This window comes from Homalodisca vitripennis, chromosome 1, assembly GCF_021130785.1.
Source record: "Homalodisca vitripennis isolate AUS2020 chromosome 1, UT_GWSS_2.1, whole genome shotgun sequence".
Classification (NCBI taxonomy): domain Eukaryota; kingdom Metazoa; phylum Arthropoda; class Insecta; order Hemiptera; family Cicadellidae; genus Homalodisca; species Homalodisca vitripennis.
This window is the reverse complement of record NC_060207.1, coordinates 4,167,562-4,190,120: the sequence shown is the minus strand read 5'-3', so window position 1 is coordinate 4,190,120 and position 22,559 is coordinate 4,167,562. Positions and strand designations below refer to the sequence as shown.

General features: G+C 31.1%; 1 protein-coding gene across 3 annotated transcripts; it reads left to right on the top strand.

Annotated features, from left to right (window-relative positions):
• Window positions 1-536: 536 nt before the first annotated feature.
• LOC124356633 (ubiquitin-conjugating enzyme E2-22 kDa) lies at window positions 537-22,359 on the top strand. 3 transcript variants are annotated; one of them, XM_046807770.1, is made up of 5 exons: window positions 537-732; window positions 11,426-11,578; window positions 12,405-12,487; window positions 16,836-16,999; window positions 18,756-22,359. In XM_046807770.1, exons 2-5 carry the CDS (start codon window positions 11,426-11,428, stop codon window positions 18,890-18,892), a joined length of 537 nt encoding a protein of 178 aa, XP_046663726.1. In that variant the 5' UTR covers window positions 537-732; the 3' UTR covers window positions 18,893-22,359. The 3 variants fall into 3 exon arrangements, with proteins under 3 accessions (XP_046663726.1, XP_046663718.1, XP_046663709.1); XM_046807762.1 differs by lacking the exon at window positions 537-732 and adding an exon at window positions 5,672-5,947; XM_046807753.1 differs by lacking the exon at window positions 537-732 and adding an exon at window positions 5,999-6,091.
• Window positions 22,360-22,559: the final 200 nt, after the last annotated feature.

Here is a 22,559-nt window from a genome sequence, read left to right as displayed (position 1 = left end):
AGAATTTGTATTTTAACCCAAATGAGCACTCACAAAATAAAAAAAAAATTGAGAGGGCATTCTTCTTTTTCCAACTCACCATTTCATCCCCCAAACCTTGTATTGTGTTGTTCGACAATTGCAATAGGTCAATAACGCAAATCTTGTTACCGGTGTCTAAAAGAAATGTTGAGAAAATAACCAATCCCTTTTAAAGGCCGGCGGTGGTCAAAATCGCGTTCAAGGCCGGCGGCTGTAATAGCCCCCCGCGTCCAGAATTGCGCTCGCGACCGACGGCCGTAATAGGCACCCGTCCATTTTTCCCGTTTACTGGCTGGTTTCCTTTTCCAAATGCCACAAAACACGATATACTTGTGTAGAGGGACATATGGGCTTCATAAATAACGGCAAACACTGCCGCTTTTGTCAATTTTTATATTTTATATCTATGCATTTATATGACGTAACAGACAGCTGGTTTGACACCGTCACTCTGTATTGTCGTAATTGTTTGGACGTCTAGTTTATGGTTATGTTTGTTGTTTATGGCTAAAAACTAAATATATTTTAATCAGTATTATATAATACTTTGAGTTTTAAAGTTAAGATGAGTAAAAGGCGCCGGGAGGGATCACCGATAAGTGAAAATGCTCTGATAAAACAGCATAGCCAGTAGTGGTGTTTCTTTACTTTAGACTAAAATTAACATAGGTGAATTTTATTTTATGTTCTACAACTTAATGTCACATCAAGGTAGGCACTTCAAAATTTGTAATTTTACTCATAATTAGATATAGTTTGAAAATATATACGTTTAAAAGGATTCTATAATAGCTGAATATTTTAAAAATCTCCTGAAACTTAAAAAAAATCCAAAATACTTTTTTTATAAGTTTTAATTTTTTTGCAATGTTTGGGGGTAAACGTATTTTTTTCTTAAAAGATAATTTAATTTTAAATATATATAAAAAATATTGGTTTATGATAAAAATAACCTTCCTATGAATATTGTTCTAAAACTATGCCCATCAGCTGTGAAACACCCTGGCCTTGAACAGACTATTATTATGTCACTATTAAACAGTTGGCCTTTGACCATGGGTGCCTATTACCGCCGCCGGCCTTAAAAGGGTTAAGAATATCACACTTACACCGGGGTTGGTGGGTGATTTACATTGTGAACTGGCAATATTTTCCAGTTGGGGCTTTACGATCGCAGTATTTGTATTGTATTTGTCAGCCTCAAGTAAGTATTTAAGTATTCTTAAATACTGATACAGGCCTTACTGTATCAGTAAGGATATAAGTACTTCAGGACTAGTAAAGTAATCAGTACGAGAAAATATCTGTATCTTGTAACCATACAGAGTACTAGATACAAAGTATCTGTCATCAGTATTTTTGTTTCTCAGTAATCGTTACAGATACTGGAGAAAAGTAACCGTTACAAAGTACTAATTACTGGAATACCGTCTCACCTCTAGTCACAATGATTACTGGCCGACACCGATTACAAAAGTAATCAAACGATAACACACAGTAAAGAGTTTTGGTATTATAACATTACTAAACAACGTTAAAAATCTTTATGTTAAATAATCATATGTTAAAATAATATAAGATTCGTCTACTTTTCGACTGTCGAAACTTTTGTTGTAGTTATTTAAATAGACAATTTAAATACTATATTACATTCAAACTATAACTTCTACATACAAAACAAAATTGACTATAGTCGCTATAGAATAAGAACTTTTCAGTGACGCTACTATAAAGTTTCACAAAAAATTATAATACACGTGGAATTTTCCAAAGTTACCGAATATTGACGATGAAACTGGCCAACTGCTGTAAATCTTGACTTAAAATGTATTGTAGTTTTTAATTTACTATTCTTAGCTTAATAAAGATCTTCCAGTTATGTTCTATATACGACAAAAAATTTAGAATTATCTTTTCATTGATATAATTTATGCTATGTTAGGGTGTAACGTAGCCTTTAACATTAAACCACGAATTAAAGTAAAATAGTACACGGTCGACTTAAATCCGGTGGTTGCTACTTTATTAATTTTGTTTAACAAAGTAACGTGTAATATCGGTTATCTGTAAGTCAGTAGGATCTTAGATTTTTATGTTTGATTGGCTTTTGATGTTCATTTTTTCTCTTGTAATCTAAACCAAAAATATTAAATGTAAAATAAGATGAAGCTTATGTTAGTTCACTCATATAGTCATGTATATTTGTTACTTACACTATACGTAATTTTTATGAGTTACAGCTGCACCATCTGAAGAGTTTCAGAGGCTTTTGAAGCTATTGTCTGTTGCTGGCAACACTGACTATGTAAATGTTATGAAGTACGCTATCTTTTTTACGATTAATAACTGCAGGCCAAGAAACCAATTTCCTCGGCACAATGCCCTTGGTAGGAGTCCCCGGTCGGGAAAGAGATGGTGCTTTATCAGAGGAATTTTCCAAATGGGATTGTAGCTAGACTGCACGAGGAGTGTGGTAAAACATATCATTTCACTCTAAATTAGTCTCAGAAACGTTTAAAAAGAAGATTTTTTAAGGAAAAACAAAATGCCTATGAGACCTTACATGGACATCTGCATTAAAGATTCGTTTACCGAAAATGGAAAGTTGGGGATGCAGTAGGAAAGATAATATGTATTTACAGTGATTTATATTGTTTTAGCTATCTCAGCTTCTAGACCAAGTGGTATCTTCTCCAGGTGCGCCTTATCAATAATAAATTTAAAGAAATTTCAACGCAAATATATTTTTTACCTTTTTTATTATTCGAATAACATTGAACCCGTAAACAATAGAACCGTGAAATGTTTACTATGTCATCTTGATATGCCTTAACTTTTAGACTATAGAGAACATGCAAACAAAACTATTTACTTCAGTTAAATTATAATATTTGATATATAAATCATTCTTAATTTCCGACAAAGCATGCAAGTTTTATGTAATTAAGTTAGCATACTTTCTTAACTAACATTACGTCATCTCATTTATATTGAAAAAAGTTTTGGTTAAAAGACAAAAAAGTCGCCTACAGTCTTTTAAAATCAAAACAGTGCAAAAAATCCGATAAATACAAAGGAGTTAAGGATACAAACTTCAAATAATTTTCTTTATGAAAATAAAGACACACATAATTATACATTTATTTAGTCTTTGACTGTATTAGTTACACAACAGATAGCCCATTCAATCCTATAAGTCGAAATCCGGAAAAGTGACTGCTCAGATTGATCTCTGTAGATTAAAGACTTTCGGGCCTCTCAGGTTGTAAATATTTGGGTCAAGTTCCGTTATTTCACACCATGTTTTTAAATCGCTACTATAGCCACGGAATTGATTGTTTGAGGTGAACTAATGCCTAACCTAACCTAACCTAACCTAACCTTTATTGTGGAGGCCAGTATGCGGCGATGTCACGGAGGATCGCTTGGAACGGGTTGTCCATACGTTGTAATGATTTCCTCCACATGAACTCACATAAGTAACTGTCCAACAACTTTTGGAAAATGTTGCTACGTACGTCCATATTGCAGTGACAAGTATGGAGAACTGATAGCTTGAGCGACAGCGGAAACCGATGAGCAAGCGATAACAGCGCCAGTCTGGGCATGCCTGATGCTGATAAGATAAGACGTCGTCAAGGAAAACAAACAGTGTCTATCTAGTTTAGTACCTCCGTACTCATCTATGATCATAAACAAAAACAATCAATTCCGTGGCTATAGTAGCGATTTAAAAACATGGGGTGAAATAACGGAACCTGACCAATATTTGAACGGGAACAGCCAAACTTACGTGGCGCCGCTCTAGTGTTGGACCTCTGAACTGACTATAATAATTCACCAGACCATATACAGGGTTAGTCAGAAATATGGTGAAATATTTTTAGACGTGATTGTAGAGCTAAAAATAAGAAAAAAATGTTATATAAAGGTAGGTCCAGAAACGCTCCATTAATGAGTAATGGCTGGCGAAAGATTTTGCTTTGTTTTCAGTTCACCTGATGAAAATAAGTGATTCTGAAATGTTATGTTCTGACTTTTTAAGTCAAATAAGGTGGATTTATGGAAAATCACCTGAAAAATCAAATAAAACCACTCTAGAGGTTGTAGTGTGAACAGTATTTGAGAAAAGTATGTAATTTGCCAAAAATCTAATAACAAAAATATCGTCTTAAATGTTTGATGTCCAATAACATTGTTAAATGACCAATTAACAAATGGTTTTTTTCTAATACAGATTGTAGAGAATTGAATTCTGAAATCAACCATAATAAGGAAAGGTAGCTAAATGTGTAAAAAAGTTATGAAATTGACTCCTCACGTATTACACTACACAGCAAACTTTTGTTGTCTTATAATAATGAGTATGTGATTGGTAACAGCTGGTGAAAAAAAACATATTTATAGTAAAATTTTATTTTTAAATACAATAAACATATCAACAATCGCTTTAAGTCTCACCGGAAGATTAAAGATGATGCTCAAAATGACCTCCGTTGTTCAAAATGCAAGCATTCAGGCGTCTTCTCATCGAGTTTCGGACCCGTTCAAAAACTCCAGGTGTCTGCTTAATGGTTTCTATTCCATTAGAAATGTTTAATCGGAATTCTTCAATGGTATCTATTGGGGATGAGTAAACTAATGTTTTTAAATGTCCCCAAAGGTAAAACTCCAAAGGATTTAAGTACGGTTATCCACCTCGGCCTATCCATTGATTTGTGGAACTCTTATTTAGGTGTCCACGAACTTAGATACAATAGACACCATTGAAGAACTCCGATTAAACATTTCTAATGGAATAAAAACCATTAAGCAGACACCTGGAGTTTTTGAACGGGTCCGAAACTCGATGAGTAGACGCCTGAACGCGTGCATTTTGAACAACGGTGGTAATTTTGAGCATCATTTTTAATCTTCCGGTGAGACTTAAAGCGATTGTAGATATATTTATTGTATTTAAAAATAAAATTTTGAACTAAAAATATGTTTGTTTTTCACCAGTTGTTACCAATCAGATACTCATTATTATAAGACAGCAAAATTTTGCTGTGTAGTGTAATGCGTGAGGAGTCAATTTCATAACTTTTTTACACATTTAGTTAACTTTGCTTATTATGGTTGTTTTCAGAATTCAATTCTCTATAATCTGTATTAGAAAAAAACCATTTGTTAATTGGTCATTTAACAATGTTATTGGACATCAAACATTTAAGACGATATTTTTGTTATTAGATTTTTGGCAAATTACATACTTTTCTCAAATACTGTTCACACTACAACCTCTAGAGTGGTTTTATTTGATTTTTCAGGCGATTTTCCATATAAATCCACCTAATTTGAGTTAAAAAGTAAGAACAAAACATTTCAAAACCACTTAATTTCACCAGGTGAACTGAAAACAAAGCAAAATCTTTCGCCAGCCATTACTCATTAATGGTGCGTTTCCGGACCTACTTTTATATAACATTTTTTTCTTATTTTTAGCTCTACAATCACGTCTTAAAATATTTTACCATATTTCTGACTCACTCTGTATATACTGTATGTAGTTAGTTGAGTTGAGTTGATCCTCTATGGTTCATTTGTTTGTCATTGGTTGCCTTTTTTAATCCTCGATACCTTATTGGATTCTGAAGAAACATATGTTATTACAGTAGTATTTTTATTTAGGATAATTTATAATTTTTTAGTGATCCAGAAAAATTTTAGTGTCCTCGTTTCTACTAAGTATCATCAGAGAAACACGCATTGTATGATTTTGTAGTAAACATTTTGTACAAGTTTTTCGTTTAAGAAATGAGATAGTGGAGATTTATATATTTTCAAGGTTCAACCTTATTTAATGCCAAAATATTTTTAAATCATGGCTAATATAGCTGCTCAAAGAATTAAAAGAGAATTTAAAGAGGTTATTAAGAGTGAAGAGGTAATGATATCAGTAATAAAAATAGATTAGACTTTCACTAGTGTAGTAGATTAGTTCTAGACTACTATGGTGATATTTAGTCAAAAAGCAAATCCTTCATCAGACAATTTCAAAGTAACTCATGACGAGATTAAACCTTCTGACGTATGAAACATATTTTAATTATTGAATAAATTTTGCTTATACAGCAATAATATTTACAGTTATTAAAATAATTTGGTTATGAATTGATTATTTGTCTAACCTTGTTTAAGGTTACAGCTTATAGCAGGAATAGCATGAGTGAAAGCTTTACTTACTGAGGGAAGTTAGTAGATTTTAAGTAAAAAAAACCTGATTTTAAGTTTTTTGACTAAGTATGTCTGAACTCATAAATTGAATAACACTTCAATCAAATATATTCACTGTTTGAATTTGTTATCATTATGTGTGGATGTATACAACATTATGCTGTATATAAGGCCTTCAAAGATTTTATCTTCTCTCTGGGTTAGATGCCTTAAGCTGCTTGTACATTTCTCCAATTCAGTTGTAGGCCTAAAATGTCATAATGTACAATTTGTGTGTAAAACATGTATATGTTTATTACAAAGTCTAAAACATTTAGAGTATGTAAAATAATTGAGTTAATGTTTAAACTTTCATTCAAAATAAAACACTTTCAGCTCCAGAGGTCTATGTTACTCTCTACATTCTGTATATCAATTAACATGAATCTTACATGTGGCTGTGAGTGTTAACAATGTTAAATAAGACCAGTATTGCTATGTAACACTGTCATCTCTTACCGTCTATGTTGCCCTACAATAAGTGTAAAGGACATACTAGTACGATACACGGTCTCAGTTTATATATATATTTTTTTTAATTAGTATAATCAGCGATAGTATATTAGTAGGCTATGAGGAATACTAGACTATCGAACAGTCAATATCAACACATCTGTAGCTCTAAAATAATCACATATTTGAAATTAAAATTATTTATTATATACAGTGACAATCTCTTAAGTAGTAATGGCATCATAATAGTTAATAATCGAACCACTTTATTCCATAATAAGTACAGTACAAGGCACAAAGAATAATACAGAGTATTAATTTTAAAATATAAATAGAAAATGGTAACATTAGTTCATTTAAATGTTAAAATGTACATCTTAACAATTATTTATCTTCGATTCTTTAGATTAATTGGGTTTTCTTTTGAAATATTCCTCAACAGAATATATAGACAACTTAGTTAAATAATAATTTACTTCATTTTTAAATTTTAACCCTTCCCACGCGGAATTTATCTTTCAATTTTGACTCATAACGCGTAATTAACCCTTTGGATGCCAACGTACCGGTATTACGGCCGTCGGCTACTCAACTGAAAATCGCCAACGGCCGTAATATAGGTACGTCACGTTTTTCACCTGTAATTTTCTTATAGTTCATCTTATTGCCGCGAAATTTTGACTAATCGATTAGTTGCTTTGCAACCACAAAGTAGTTAATTCGTTTATGGACTGTTTGTTTGGTCGTATTTGAGCTTCGCAGCTGTTGAATTGTTTGGTCGAGATTGAGGTTACGTTCGTGTTGCTATGCGTTGTTTACGTTTGTAATTCTCTCATTACTTTTGTTGTTAGGGCATTTTTACTATGCCCCTTTTATTAGATTCATTGGTACTTTGGGATTATACAGACCACACCCAGACATGAATCGTTATTTGACATTTAGCTTCAACTGGTTAATAGATTAGCGTAGAACAATATTTCGTCGATATAAAACAGGAATTGTCTTATCGCAAACCCCTCCCCATCCTCAGACAGTTGACATTTAGCTTCTACTGATTACTAGATTAGCGTAGAACAATATTTTGTCAGTATAAAACAGGAATTGTCTTATCGCAAACCCCTCCCCATCCTCAGACAGAGGTCAAAGTCGAGCGGTGTAGTAGATAACGTGATTGCAGAGTCTCGCCGCCCGTTCGCTTAGTTGTACTTTCGTATTTTACCCCTACATTTCTCCAAACACAAAAATTCAACAAAAATAAACATTACCAAACAAAAACTAAACTCTTTATTGAAAAAAAAAAACACACAAAACTTGTCATTATTCTTGATCAAACTCCGCCACCCAAAATGCGAGTGCCTCCGGTCGAAGGTGCTTCGGAAGCTCGCGCTGATGTCAACGAAAGAAAAACATCCCTCGAGATAGTATCTATCAGTAAATATAATTCTAGAGGGGCTGATCAGAAATATAAATTGAATTGTAATGGAAAGGCAATTATGTACTGTGCAAAAAACTTAAATAATCATGTGATGCCGCGCGGCCTGCCGTAATCGGGATTCTCGAGAAAGATAAGATAACAGCGACCACAATATCGATCACAATACCTGGAAATGCTTGTTGATTGATGGAATGTTAGTTCTGTTACTCAAATACATCGTTTTATAATGTTCTAAGTTCAATGAAAAAAGTTTAAGCGAATCTGACCTCATTAACAATTGATAATCTTTGTAAGTTTGTAATTTTGTAATTAAAAAGTTGTTTTTTTCGTTCTACAATGTTTGTTTATAATATATCTATAAATTTATATTTTTGTGTTCTTCATAGTGGTGTGGTTAGTATAATCCCAAAGTACCGATTTGTATAGTGTCAAATATTGATTTGTGAATATAGTGTAACATTACATACAACGTCCATGCAAATTACAAAAACTGTGCCCGTGTCACATTTAGTGAAAATAATCATAACTGGACTTCTATATAAGGTAGGCTTTTGAAATTTTGTAATTAGGTTAAGGGTTAGATATAGTTTACTAGGATATAACAGGAAATCAGCATACATTTTCTTTTAAACCACTTATTTGTGCTAAAAAAAATGTTTTTTGGAAATTTTAATTTTTTTTTCTTAATTTTTAACTTTTTTTTTTGTTTAAATTACATTTATGCAACTAAAATTTACCAACCGAACAAGGGCATTTCATAAGCAAACTAATGGTAAAAAAATCATCAATATCTGTTAAAAAATAAAAAAGTTATGATACATTTAGTGAAAGCTTGCAAAACTGCTGTAAATGCCCTTGGCGTTTCTGGGTAGTACTTTTGGAAAATGGGCTGGCATCCAAAGGGTTAACTTTAATCATTTTTTTACATTTGACCAACTCTAATTTTTGTTTTAGTTAGTGGTGGCTATTAGGAATAAAAAATAATACAGTATCACAAAATAATCAGACCCCTATATTTTTTAACAAATTTTCAAATTTTACAAAAAATCTTCAGGATTCGCCATTGCATAGAACAATATAGGTCTATAAAGACACAGCAAATAAAGTAATAACAAAATAAAAAGATAATATAATGCTAAATACAACAGAAACACGAACAGTAAATAAGGAAATATGGCAAAACAGCGTTAAACACTAAAATATACCGTGCCGGGCTATATCCGTTTACTGCGTAATGGTTCGCCGCGGACTGGGGCTAAATCACGCCACGAGGGACAAAGCCATGCCCTCCCACCACTGCGACGCGTCAATGAGGTTCAAACTGTAACATCTGCTTTTCAGAACAAGTATTCAACACTCCCTTGAACTCTAGCGGATTCCACGGCAACTACAATTTATTAAATAACACAAAATAGACTTTAAAGGATATATCCGTTTACCGCGTTTTGGTCAAAATTAGGCCTAACGGATATATCCGTTTGCCGCGTGGGAAGAGTTAACAGACCTGTGTTCACTATACATTTTGTTGGTAAATTATGTAAATGTTTCATACCTCTGTAATATGTTTTCTTTTTATAAAATTCGAAATTGTGTTGATCAATATGTCTATTAAAACGAGTATTATATGTATGCTTATTAGATTTTAGTATAGAATAAAAAATTCTTTTACACAAATTATTGATTCAAATATATGTAAACCTTATACTGTCAGAATTCCAAGTTCAGAAAAAATATGCTTAACAGAATCTGTATATCTTAAATGTTTCATGACTGAAAGATTTTTTGTAGGATAAATAGCCTATCTAAATTGCTTATAATTGTTGCTGCATAAATGTTTATTCCGTGAGCTAAATGTGAGTGGATAAAGGAGAAATATATTAATTTAAGTGTATTTAAATTACTAATTTGTGCCATTTGTTGCAATGCATATATATCCATCGTTTATTTGTAATATGATCTACATGTTTATCCCAAGCTAAATTACTATCTTTGTGGTTCCAAGACCAAACAACTAATTAGAACAGGAAATAGCTAAACCTGATAACAATAAATAAATCACAACAAAATAAACATGTAAAACATAAAAAGGAAAATTGTGGAACTTATATAATTGTGTGAAAAAAGATTCAGTTCAATTCTTTCAACTGTCTGAGTATTAGTACCAATTTTCTAGTATAAAAAGTTTTCACTTAGGTTGATGATAAAATGCACAAGACCAGATTTACTATATCCAAAATATGCCTTTAACAAGTCTAAGATTATGGTTGTTCCAGGCTTTACTAAAGCATGTAAAGCATGTTTAAATTGTTAAAATGTTATTTTATAACTAAATTGTTTTTAATTAAACCTCTTCACAATAATCTCATATTTTAATTATTATTGAGGTTCTAAATATTTTAACAGCAGTATTTTTATTCAAGTAAATATTGGTTCTGGAGGCTAAAATGTTAGATAACTTCAGACTGTTTTTCGATAAGTATTAGCTGAACACCAATACTATCAATCAATAAGTGTTACAGGATAAATATTTTTGCTACAGAGTTTGAAAAGGTTGTAGCATTTTTACTACAAGATTTCATCCCAGCTTAAACCCTGAAAGAGAACTCATGAAACAAATTTTTATATTAATATGACTAAAAAAAATCGGCATCACTCACTGTTACTAATACCGCAAAAGAGAAAGGATAGTGTCTGCCTTTTGAAATTAACCACAAAACAAAATGTAACCAATCAGGAAATGCAAAAAATTAATCAACTGTGAGGTGCCTAAAAGTTGTGCACCAAAAATGTTAAACAAGACCAAATTAACTGAGGAATTTAATAAATAAACTTCATCAAAGAAATAGGAATTGTGGCCAAATTAAAAAAAAAAAAAAATGGAAAATGTACTAAAAAACTCTTAAATGACCCTTAAACAATATTGGTAGACCTGTTCTCCCCTCTAAAATTCTTTGTCCTATTCTCATGTGAATATTGATAATCCTATTATCCTTTCCTCTTATACCTACCTCTCTTTATTTTGTTATCCTCATCCATCCAGAAACCCTGATTCTGCCAGTCTTCTAGATCGATAGAATAATTTATATTATCAGAAATTCAAACATGATTACAATTTTTATGCAATATATGGTTTGTCAGTGCCTAAAAATTCTTTTTGGAAACAAAAGTATACTATTTTAAGAAATCATTAAAAGTGGTTTTAGTTTGTTTTAGATAACGTGGTTAAATTATATGACATTTTTAAAATTTTGCTTTGTACAGATGGCAAAATGCGCTATTCGGGTTGAGCTTGTTGATGACAACTACACAGAATTAAAAGGAGAAATTGCAGGACCACCAGATACACCATATGAGGGAGGAAATTTTGTCTTAGAAATAAAAGTTCCAGAAACATATCCTTTTAATCCTCCAAAGGTGAGTTTGTTATTTTATTTTCAAACCAAATCAATTATCATGCACTGTATAGTATTTAGAATTTACCCTTAGTTATCATTTTACTCCTACTATATAAATTGTACTGTAGCCTATTTATTTATACTATAGTAGTTATTGGGTAAACTGTCTAGCCGAATGTTTCATAAAAAATATAAATTAGGTTATATTTCTAGGTTATAATTTTTGTATTTCCTTAAAAGCCCTGAAAAAATGTATTTATTCCCCCAAACAATAATAGGAATTTAAACCTGGTAAATATATATATATATATGGTAATCACGGTTTTAGATATATATATATATATATATATATATATATATATATATATATATATACACTACAAGACGTGTAGTTAAATAGAGTATGCTAAAGTATAAGTATAAAACATTAAAAAATGGCCTGATATTTACAGAAACTTTCAAGTACAACTTTGAAAGTTTAATGTCTTTTCAACAGCTAAAGATGGACTGAAAAGCTAATATAATTTTTAATATCTTTATGCTAAGACAAAATAGAATAACTAAAATTTTATACGAAAAGTTTCTTAAGACGTTAAGTTGAGACCTCTCATGGAAAGGTCTGATTACCAGTAATATAAGTTGTATGGCTGAAGAGAGCCTGGGACATTGAATATAAAGAATAAGATCAAAAAGAATATTATTTTACAAACATCAGAACTGTACTTTTTGTAACATTTGACACATTATTATCATGTACATGACTTTTCTCATTTATAGATATGTAAATTCTGGATTTTATAAATCAATTCATTGAAGTAATACTTTGTTACATATTTTGTTTTTAGGTCCGATTTATAACCAAGATTTGGCATCCTAATATATCATCGGTTACAGGAGCAATTTGTTTAGACATTCTTAAAGATCAGTGGTAAGTTAAAAATTAATATACTATCAAAAGATTTGAGAGTGAATATGTCTTTTCATGTTCTAGAATTGTAAACCATGAAAATGGTCTAGGTTTAGATTTGCCTGCAATTATATATTTTAGTGTCTACTATTTGTTTCTGTCAGAAAAGTCGTCTTTGGTTGGGGTAAAAATAATTAGGTACCTATGAGGGTTATTCAATGAGTATCGAGACAAATCACTGTAGCTCAGAAATGGTTTATTTGATCAATATTCAATAAAGTTTTGGCTACTTGTCAACATAGCTCCCTTGGCATAAAGTTCTGATCTTGACTCTACTTTTACACATGATGTTAAGTTTGGCCACTCTAAACCACATGTTCGTTTAGACTCCAGCTCTAAATGGTGTATCCATATCTCAACACATGTTCCAATTCTGAAAAATTCTTTGTTTCCAATTAAACACAGTTCTTTCAAACTGTTAATTAATTGAAACCTGGTTCTTTTGTAGGGGTCCATAAGTTGTCTTGGAACTCATCTCACACAATTTTTCTTGTACTGCAGAAAATGTTAATGGACAGTTTCAACCATTGCTCTACATTGAGCATTGCTTATGTAAAGTTAATATAGACACTGGATGATGTGTAATATAACAAAGGTTTGGACATTTGCCATCATTATATGTTACAAAAATAGAACACTGCATTTCCAGAACTGACTGTCTTCTTCAGGTGTCAAAATCTCAGTTATATCTGTACACCTTCATCAACTGAATTTTACTACCTTTGACACCTCTTACAACTAAAAATCTTCACTGAGCATGATTTGTATAAAGTTAATTATAGACACTAAATGATATGTGTAATACAACAAAGGTTAGGACATTTGCCATCATTATATGTTACAAAAATAGAACACTGCATTTCCAGAACTGAAATCCAATCTCTTCTTCAGGTGTCAAAATGGTTTAAACAGTTATTTCTGTACACCTTCATCATTCTTTCCTGAATTTTACTACCTTTGACACCTCTTACAACTAAAAATCTTCACTGAGCATGATTTGTATAAAGTTAATTATAGACACTAAATGATATGTGTAATACAACAAAGGTTAGGACATTTGCCATCATTATATGTTACAAAAATAGAACACTGCATTTCCAGAACTGAAATCCAATCTCTTCTTCAGGTGTCAAAATGGTTTTAAACAGTTATTTCTGTACACCTTCATCATTCTTTCCTGAATTTTACTACCTTTGACACCTCTTACAACTAAAAATCTTCACTGAGCATGATTTGTATAAAGTTAATTATAGACACTAAATGATATGTGTAATACAACAAAGGTTAGGACATTTGCCATCATTATATGTTACAAAAATAGAACACTGCATTTCCAGAACTGAAATCCAATCTCTTCTTCAGGTGTCAAAATGGTTAACAGTTATTTCTGTACACCTTCATCATTCTTTCCTGAATTTTACTACCTTTGACACCTCTTACAACTAAAAATCTTCACTGAGCATGATTTGTATAAAGTTAATTATAGACACTAAATGATATGTGTAATACAACAAAGGTTAGGACATTTGCCATCATTATATGTTACAAAAATAGAACACTGCATTTCCAGAACTGAAATCCAATCTCTTCTTCAGGTGTCAAAATGGTTTAAACAGTTATTTCTGTACACCTTCATCATTCTTTCCTGAATTTTTACTACCTTTGACACCTCTTACAACTAAAAATCTTCACTGAGCATGATTTGTATAAAGTTAATTATAGACACTAAATGATATGTGTAATACAACAAAGGTTAGGACATTTGCCATCATTATATGTTACAAAAATAGAACACTGCATTTCCAGAACTGAAATCCAATCTCTTCTTCAGGTGTCAAAATGGTTTAAACAGTTATTTCTGTACACCTTCATCATTCTTTCCTGAATTTTACTACCTTTGACACCTCTTACAACTAAAAATCTTCACTGAGCATGATTTGTATAAAGTTAATTATAGACACTAAATGATATGTGTAATACAACAAAGGTTAGGACATTTGCCATCATTATATGTTACAAAAATAGAACACTGCATTTCCAGAACTGAAATCCAATCTCTTCTTCAGGTGTCAAAATGGTTTAAACAGTTATTTCTGTACACCTTCATCATTCTTTCCTGAATTTTACTACCTTTGACACCTCTTACAACTAAAAATCTTCACTGAGCATGATTTGTATAAAGTTAATTATAGACACTGAATGATTTGAAATATAATAATGTTTTGGACATATGCCATCAATATACCGGGTGTCCCACGAAGAGGTTTAAACATTTGATTTTATATTACTTGCCCATTTATGCACCGAGCATTTTCAAACTACACAATTCATTAAATAGGTTTTTAAAATATTCTGTGAAAATTTCGGGTCTCTAGAAACAAAATTGTGGCATTTTGAAAAACTATACTTTAAAAAACAGTATTTTTGGTTTTGTAAAATTATTTATTGTCATATTTTATAGAGAAATAAAGCATTTCAATCAGAAAACTAGAACATATCCTATTAAAAAAACCTACAATTACAATCTACAATTATTCAAACTGTAATCTATCCACAGCGACACACTGATGACAGCACTTAACAAATGAAATCTTGAATGAAGCTCTTACAAAGAAATTCTGTGGTATACACAGCAGTTCCTCTTCAATTGATTGTTTTAATTCCTCATCTTATTGAAGCTACGAGAATAAACTTGTTCCTTTAAGTAATCCCATACAAAGAAATCACACACAGTTAAGTCTGGGGATTGGGGTGGCCAATCTAAAAAATCACTTCCACGACCAACTCAACGGCCATGAAGGTTGTCATTTAGTACTCGGTTGACAGGATTTGCGAAATGAGGAGGAGCACCATCTTGTTGGAAGATTGCTTGATCCATTTCTGGAACCATAAAATGTGGCAAGACTTGTTCATTTAAAACCTGTTCAAACCTATTCCCAGTCAACATTGTACTGTCTGAAATGTAGTAAGATAGCACCCCATTAAAACTGAGAGCTGCCCAAGCAGTAATTGCTTTTGATTTGAGTAGAGTCTGTTCAAGAATGTGTGAATTACCTGTGTTGCAATAGTTAAAATTATGCCTGTTGCATTGCAGTATACAGTATGCAGTATACAGCACCATTGCAGTAAAAAGTGGACTCATCTGAAAAAAAATTTGAGTATGCCAATTAGGATCTAGCTTATGAAACTCAATATTAGGGGAACAAAATTTCACTCTCCTGCCCGGATCATCTTCTTATGGACTAGGTGACTTTTGTAAAATTTAATTTTGTTTTTCTTAATTATTCTCTGTACTGAAGACTTTGGAACACTAGTTTCAAGTTCAACCTTCCTTAATGATTTCTGTTTACCTGGAGAGAGGAGCATTGATGCGTACTGTAATGGAGGAGGATAGGTTATGTTTTTATAGTAGAGCAATATTCTTTATCAAACAGCTGTTTTCATCAATGAGCGTTATTAAACAGCTGTTATTTAAAACTGCGACACAGTAATCAAAGCAGGTAATTCAAGAAGGGAGAGGGAGTGGGAGAGGGATTCAATCTTTTATTTAAATTTTTAATCTGTGTTAATTTAGACTAGCAAATAATATTTTGTTTCTTATTCAGAAAATCAGAAGACATGAATTCACATCTTTGTAGAGAAGAAGGTTTGAATGTGTTTCCAGATAGACTAAAAGCATTTTGTATCAATAGAAACAAATGTAAAAAATGCAATAGATAGGAGACTAGTTAAGAAGAACATTTAGCCAGTTGAAAAAGTACTTAAAAACTACTAGTTTTATAAATTTTCCCACATTTTCTCTAAATGTGACAGACAGTGAATGAAAGAAATGTGTATGATTAAGTTCTGTGATATATCTGTGGTGGACATGCGTATGGATGGACTTCTGTTGTATCAGTGGTACAGTTTATTTCTTCTTATCAGTGAAAATCTAATTACAGCCATACTTTGAAACTAGTGTGATTTGAATTTGAGAATTGTTTAATAGTCCTTTCAGAACATTTTGATGTATAATACAATGTAAATAATGTATAATGTAGTTGTTAACAAATTATGTATGTGTTAACATGCATTTTACTTGAGAACGTTGACAAATGACACTATACTGAAACACACAACCATGATCCTAAGAACTGTGTTGCTGTCTCTTCAAGTTCTGATGGCAGCAGCTGAACCAGATGATCCCCAGGATGCTGTGGTGGCCAGACAGTACAAGGATAACCAGGAAATGTTGAGACTCACAGCCAGACATTGGACACCAGTTTATGCTGGTGTTATGATATTACATTGTACTGTTGTGTTGTTTCAGGGCCGCAGCCATGACCCTAAGAACTGTGTTGCTGTCTCTTCAAGCTTTGATGGCAGCAGCTGAACCAGATGATCCCCAGGATGCTGTGGTGGCCAGACAGTACAAGGATAACCAGGAAATGTTCAGACTCACAGCCAGACATTGGACAGCAGTTTATGCTGGTGGTACGATATTATTTTTTTGTTAATATTACGATTAACCATTTGTTTATTGGTTACCAGTTAAACTTAAATCAATTATTCTGTCCTTTTGAATATTTTAACTAATCATCTAATGTTTATGTTAAATTAAAATTAATTTATAACGAGAATCGTTTTTGGAACATTTCAAGTATTGTAGCATATTTGATATCTACTAAATTATACAAGGGAAACCTGTTGCAATAAGTGTTAAAATTATAGTTCTTTCTATATCTTTTCTGTATATAATTTTTTGGCAAGTTTAGTGTTTTAAATACATTTGTTGTTTTAGTCTTTTCAATTTCACAGCGTCCAGAAAGTAAGTACTGGTTGGAAAAAAAAATTAAACAATTATTTATGATAATTATAATATTACATGAATGATTTTACCTTAAATTATTGTTCCACTGCATTGTAGCGGATAGCAAGCTCATCTAAACATTTCATAAAGAAACATTCCACTAGTGAAGACTGTCATAACTGTGCTCTGTTTTTTATCATTTGAAAATTAAAATATCACATATCAAATATATATATATATATATATATATATATATATATATATCTTTTAAATAATTATTGGTAGGATTTTGTATTAGTTCAATTTTATTTTAGTCAGCAAAATAAACCTTTCTCATATCTCGCAGTAAGCACACTAGCTCAACAAAACAATTTAAATTAGGTAAAATTTCAAAATACTAGTTATATTAAGTGATATTGAAACATTGGTTAGATTATTTCAAAAAATCAGAGAATCATTCCGTATGTTTTGATAATTTTGGGCAACTATATTATTTTGAGGAACAACTGAAAGAATCGTTCCAAGTATGTTGATTATTTTGGGCAAACAATTGAAAGATAAAATAATTTGAGCAAGCACACTTAGTATTATGTATTAATTTTCAACTTTTAATCAATCTCAAACATCTATATAAAATGTATATAAAATAAAACCTTTATTATTTGTTATTTTGGTTTGGCGGTTTGTGGAGATGTTTAAACATATATTTTCTTTACAATAAGTATATTCTGTTTATTTTTAATTTCACGAAGGATAAATTTGAGTTTTGTTAATTCTGTTTGCTAAGCCATAAAGATTGTAACAATAAATTAATTTATGGGATTAGAAGATATAGATAGTTATAGTGTCTGCAACCGCAAATGAACTCTTTATTTAAATAAACTTATCTGGTGGAATCCCTCATCAGGCTTTGCCTTTGGGACCCTATTTTCCTAATAAAATTATATTTTATTTGTCATAATAGAATTTTATATTATGTTAGTATACATATGTAATACGCATATGATTTTTAATACGCATATGATTTTGTGTTGATACTTATATTTGTGTTTTTTTAGGAAATAAATCATTTATTCATTTATTCTATATTTTAGTGTTGTATTGATAACCATTGGTGTAGTTCATAAAAATCTACCAATTCTTTAGTACAAGAAAAACAATTAAATTTATGTATATATTTTGTAATAAAATACAAGTAAAATAGAGTTAATAAAATATTGCAGCAGAGATTATTACTACTAACTGTGAAGAATCAAAAGATTATAGAATAGAGTTTTTGGTATCCACTTGTTTTTTTTTTTTTTTTGGTCCAGGAAACTCATATAGACGAATATACAAAGTCAAAACTTTAATTTTCTACAATCTATGTGTTGGATTTGTCCAGAATTTTATATGTCTTAAGGCCGTAGTAATGAATGAACTGAATCATATTTGTGGTAGGTCCAAATGGCAACAGTGACTTTGACTCAATGATCCACCGACTCACAGACATGGGAGTGGATGAGGATCAGGCCCGAGTTGCTCTCTCCACGTACAACTGGGACCTGGTGAGAGCCACAGAGCAGCTCTTCAGTTAGTCTTCAGGGAATTGAGCGTTTATTTGGATCTTCACCTTATTGGCCGCAAAACACAGACTTGAAAGCAAAAATTGTAATTAATTGTTCATAAACGTTCATTGTAAAGTAAGGCCACATTCCTGATTTATTTGAGTTGCATTTTTTCATAGTACTACAGAAGATTGTCTTTTATGGATGACTTAAATTCTCCTCCAAATAACATATAATAGTATTTTCTGGTTTGTTCAGCCTAAATAAAATAGTGATTTCTGAAGTTGGATTTTGTGTGATACTCAGCAAGGCTTTAGTATAGTTGAAGTTGGTTTTGTTGTTTAGAAGATTTTAATCGTTAAATTGTGATAATAGACTGAGTTTAGCTGCAGATGTATATTTATATTTTGAGGATTGCTGCTCAGTTAGGTCAATAACATTATGGTCTCTTGTCTTATTTAAAATGTGTTCCTTACAATAAGTTTGTTCTTTATGAATTCTCTCATTTCTCTCGAGTTCACTTCTTTTACATAATTTAATTTTAAACCATCTCTTATTCTTCACTGTAGTATAGTGAATTATTCAATGCCATTGCTTGTATACACAAAGTTTTTTCTATCATTGCCTTTCCAAGATCAATATCACTGTTTCCAAATTGTTTTTACTAGATTTAAAAAAGTCAAAACTTTGTAATTTATCAAGCAATACTTTCATTGTGCACTAGTCCTGCCATTAACTAGGTTTTCTACATAATTGTTTAAGTATAGTTTTATTTATTGTTTAAGCAAGATTCACAATTAATTTTGTACGAAGTTAAAAAAATTGTATCAAAGAGCTTATTTTACATTATGTTTAATTATGACTTATAATTATGTTATAATGTAAGGAATTAATTGATTGATTACTTACCTAAATTTGGCCAATTCTATAAACGTTCTACTGCAATAGCTTAGGAGTACATTTTTTAATGGAATTTGCTTTACAAATAATTAAATTTTTATACTGAGATTATTTAACAGTGAAAATATTTTATCAAATCAATTTATCATTATTAATTTTTTGATCACAGTTGTATAAAGATAAGGTTATATTCTGCTTGTTTTGAATTGGTAGGTAAAGAGTAATTGTATGTCTTGAATTGTGTTATCTGATATTTGTGAGGATTGTCACAAGATATAAAACTGTATCAGAGAGTCAAAGCTAGTTCGTATGTTATGTCAACACGGACACTTATTGAGTACAAAAACAGTTGAAGTTATTATGTTCTGATTGTTTTATTTTGAATAGAGATAGGAAAAATTCAGTTTAATACAATTAGAAATAGGTTTGAAAAAGTCATACTTATGACTTTTGTGGTCTAAAGTGAAGGTATTATTTTCTATGCAATAAAAGTATATTAAGTTGTAGATTTCATTATTATGAGGGCAATTTGGAAAGTAACCTTCGGTTTGTTATAAATAAAACTCTGAAGTAGTTAAAAATATTTTGTTATCTTTTCTTCTTTTCATCATAATTTTCACGTAAATTTAAATACTTATCATACCTCTGCATCAACTTATAAATTCCTTGAACATAAAAATCAGCTGCCTGTGCCTCGAGTCTCTCGGAGTACATTGTGTAAGTTCTTCGTCGCCCTCAAATCGCTGAGCCCAGCCATTTATGTGCAAGATATGTAAAGGTCACTGGAAGCCAAATCTGTGCTTTGTGGCAGATGACTAAAAGTATCCCATTTGAATTGTTCAAGAGTCTTTTTTTTAGCACTGTGTTTCGTTCCGAAAAATAATATCAGATGATAGGAGTTTGTTCTAAATTGTCTTTTTTAGGTTTTTTAAGTTTCAAAATATTTGAGTCCATATCGATTCTTGTCCCATGTTCCATAATTCTACAAGCAAAATCCCTTTTGAATCCCAAAACACAATTGCCATCAACTTCCTCCTGGATAAAGCCTGCCTTGCGTGTATCGGCTAGTGTGGCGAGTTTGTGTCACTCTGCTTCGTCAATTGTTCTTAGTTCTCTAGTCTTGCATACTTAATCTATGTTACATCATCTTACAATTCTTTTAAGGAATAATTGTTCTTGTAACACATGAGAAAGTCAATAGCAGAGGTCAATCATTGAGATTATGTGATATTCCTACATAATTTTCGGAATCCATTGATCGCAGAACTTCGGTTGCAAAAGGTCTGATCTAGTGAGGATTGTCATAAATCCTGCTTTTTCCTGATGAGTAATCGGTAACTACAGAGAGCTTACCACTTCTCTCATCATAGATGTTTTATGGCCATTTAAAAAAAAATTTAATCAATTTCCAAACTCTACTCATTACTTTCTGGCCATACACAGTAGAAAGTTCTCTGTGAATTGCTGCCACTTAATACGATGTGCAGCTCACATTTGATGGGACATTAGACAGACTGGTGCTCGGATCCGCACTAGCCTAAGTGCACACTAACCCAATAATGGTTGTGTTACATCAATGGGGGTTACTTTCTGGCCTTCGTCTAATTTAAAATTTGGCTCAACATTAAATTGCTTTTTTATTTTTGTGAAGAATAATAATGCCAAGTAAAAAACAATTGATTAATATGTGATGAATCACCTTTTTTAAAATTGTTAATACAAATCCTGTCCATCCACTAGGATGGATTTAAGATGTTTAACTCTACAAGAATAGCTGCAATAACCTCTTTTCAGTTTGATGTGTTGGAACCGAACAAATCCTTAGAGATATTTTTTTGAATCATTACAAACCTAAGTTTAAGGTCTATCACTCAGCATTTACATTTTCATTTAAGTCAAGAATTACAAACATTTTAGTATAGATTAGTATAGCAAATAGAATTTTGTAAAAATTACAATGTTTAGTTACAACTGCGTTAAGAAGGATTTTTATTTTATATCTCGTGAAAGATGAGTTATTTTTACAAAATAACCAGTTCAGATGAATTCTAACATTCAGATCATGCTCAAGGTCGTATGAAATATTTACAATTTGAATGTTTAACAATTTGGTGGGTATTATTTTAAGCATTATTTTTTGATTTGGTTCCCTTTTGTTTCAATTAATGTTCATATATTTTAAACTTACAATATCCCTATTTTATTTTAAAATAGGGTAATGTCCCTTGAGCCATTTGCAGGTTTTGGGTAATTAGAAAAATGTAAAAACCTAGATTTAAATTGATTAAAGGAATATTATTTCTAAATAACAAATAAGCTTTATTATAATCTTAAAATTCACTATGTTTTATATTGTTTTTATCTATTTTTCTCTCTTTTTGTTGTGTTAACGTCCTTATGATTAGATTGTTAATGGATCATGATAATATTACTTTTACCATTAGTTATATTTATTTACAGATGTACATTATTTTTGTATGTGTTATTAATGTTTTAAAATTTGAATAATTACAAGAATGTCAAATCAAATAAATGGCCGAATGTATATTGGTAATTAAAAATAAGTTGCTAGAGTTCATAATAAAATATTTATAAAACTCTAGTATTATTCCTCCCCTCCCACCAACCGTTTTCATGTAAGTTCAATGTTGTAAATGTGAGCTTCAAACTGAATACAATATGAATTGAGTGTTTTTGTGTAATTTGTTGTATTGGTGAAAAGGACATTAAATGGAGAAAAATTAATAAATCCATGTGCTACATTACAAAAATCATTAACATGTAAAATTGTTGTTTC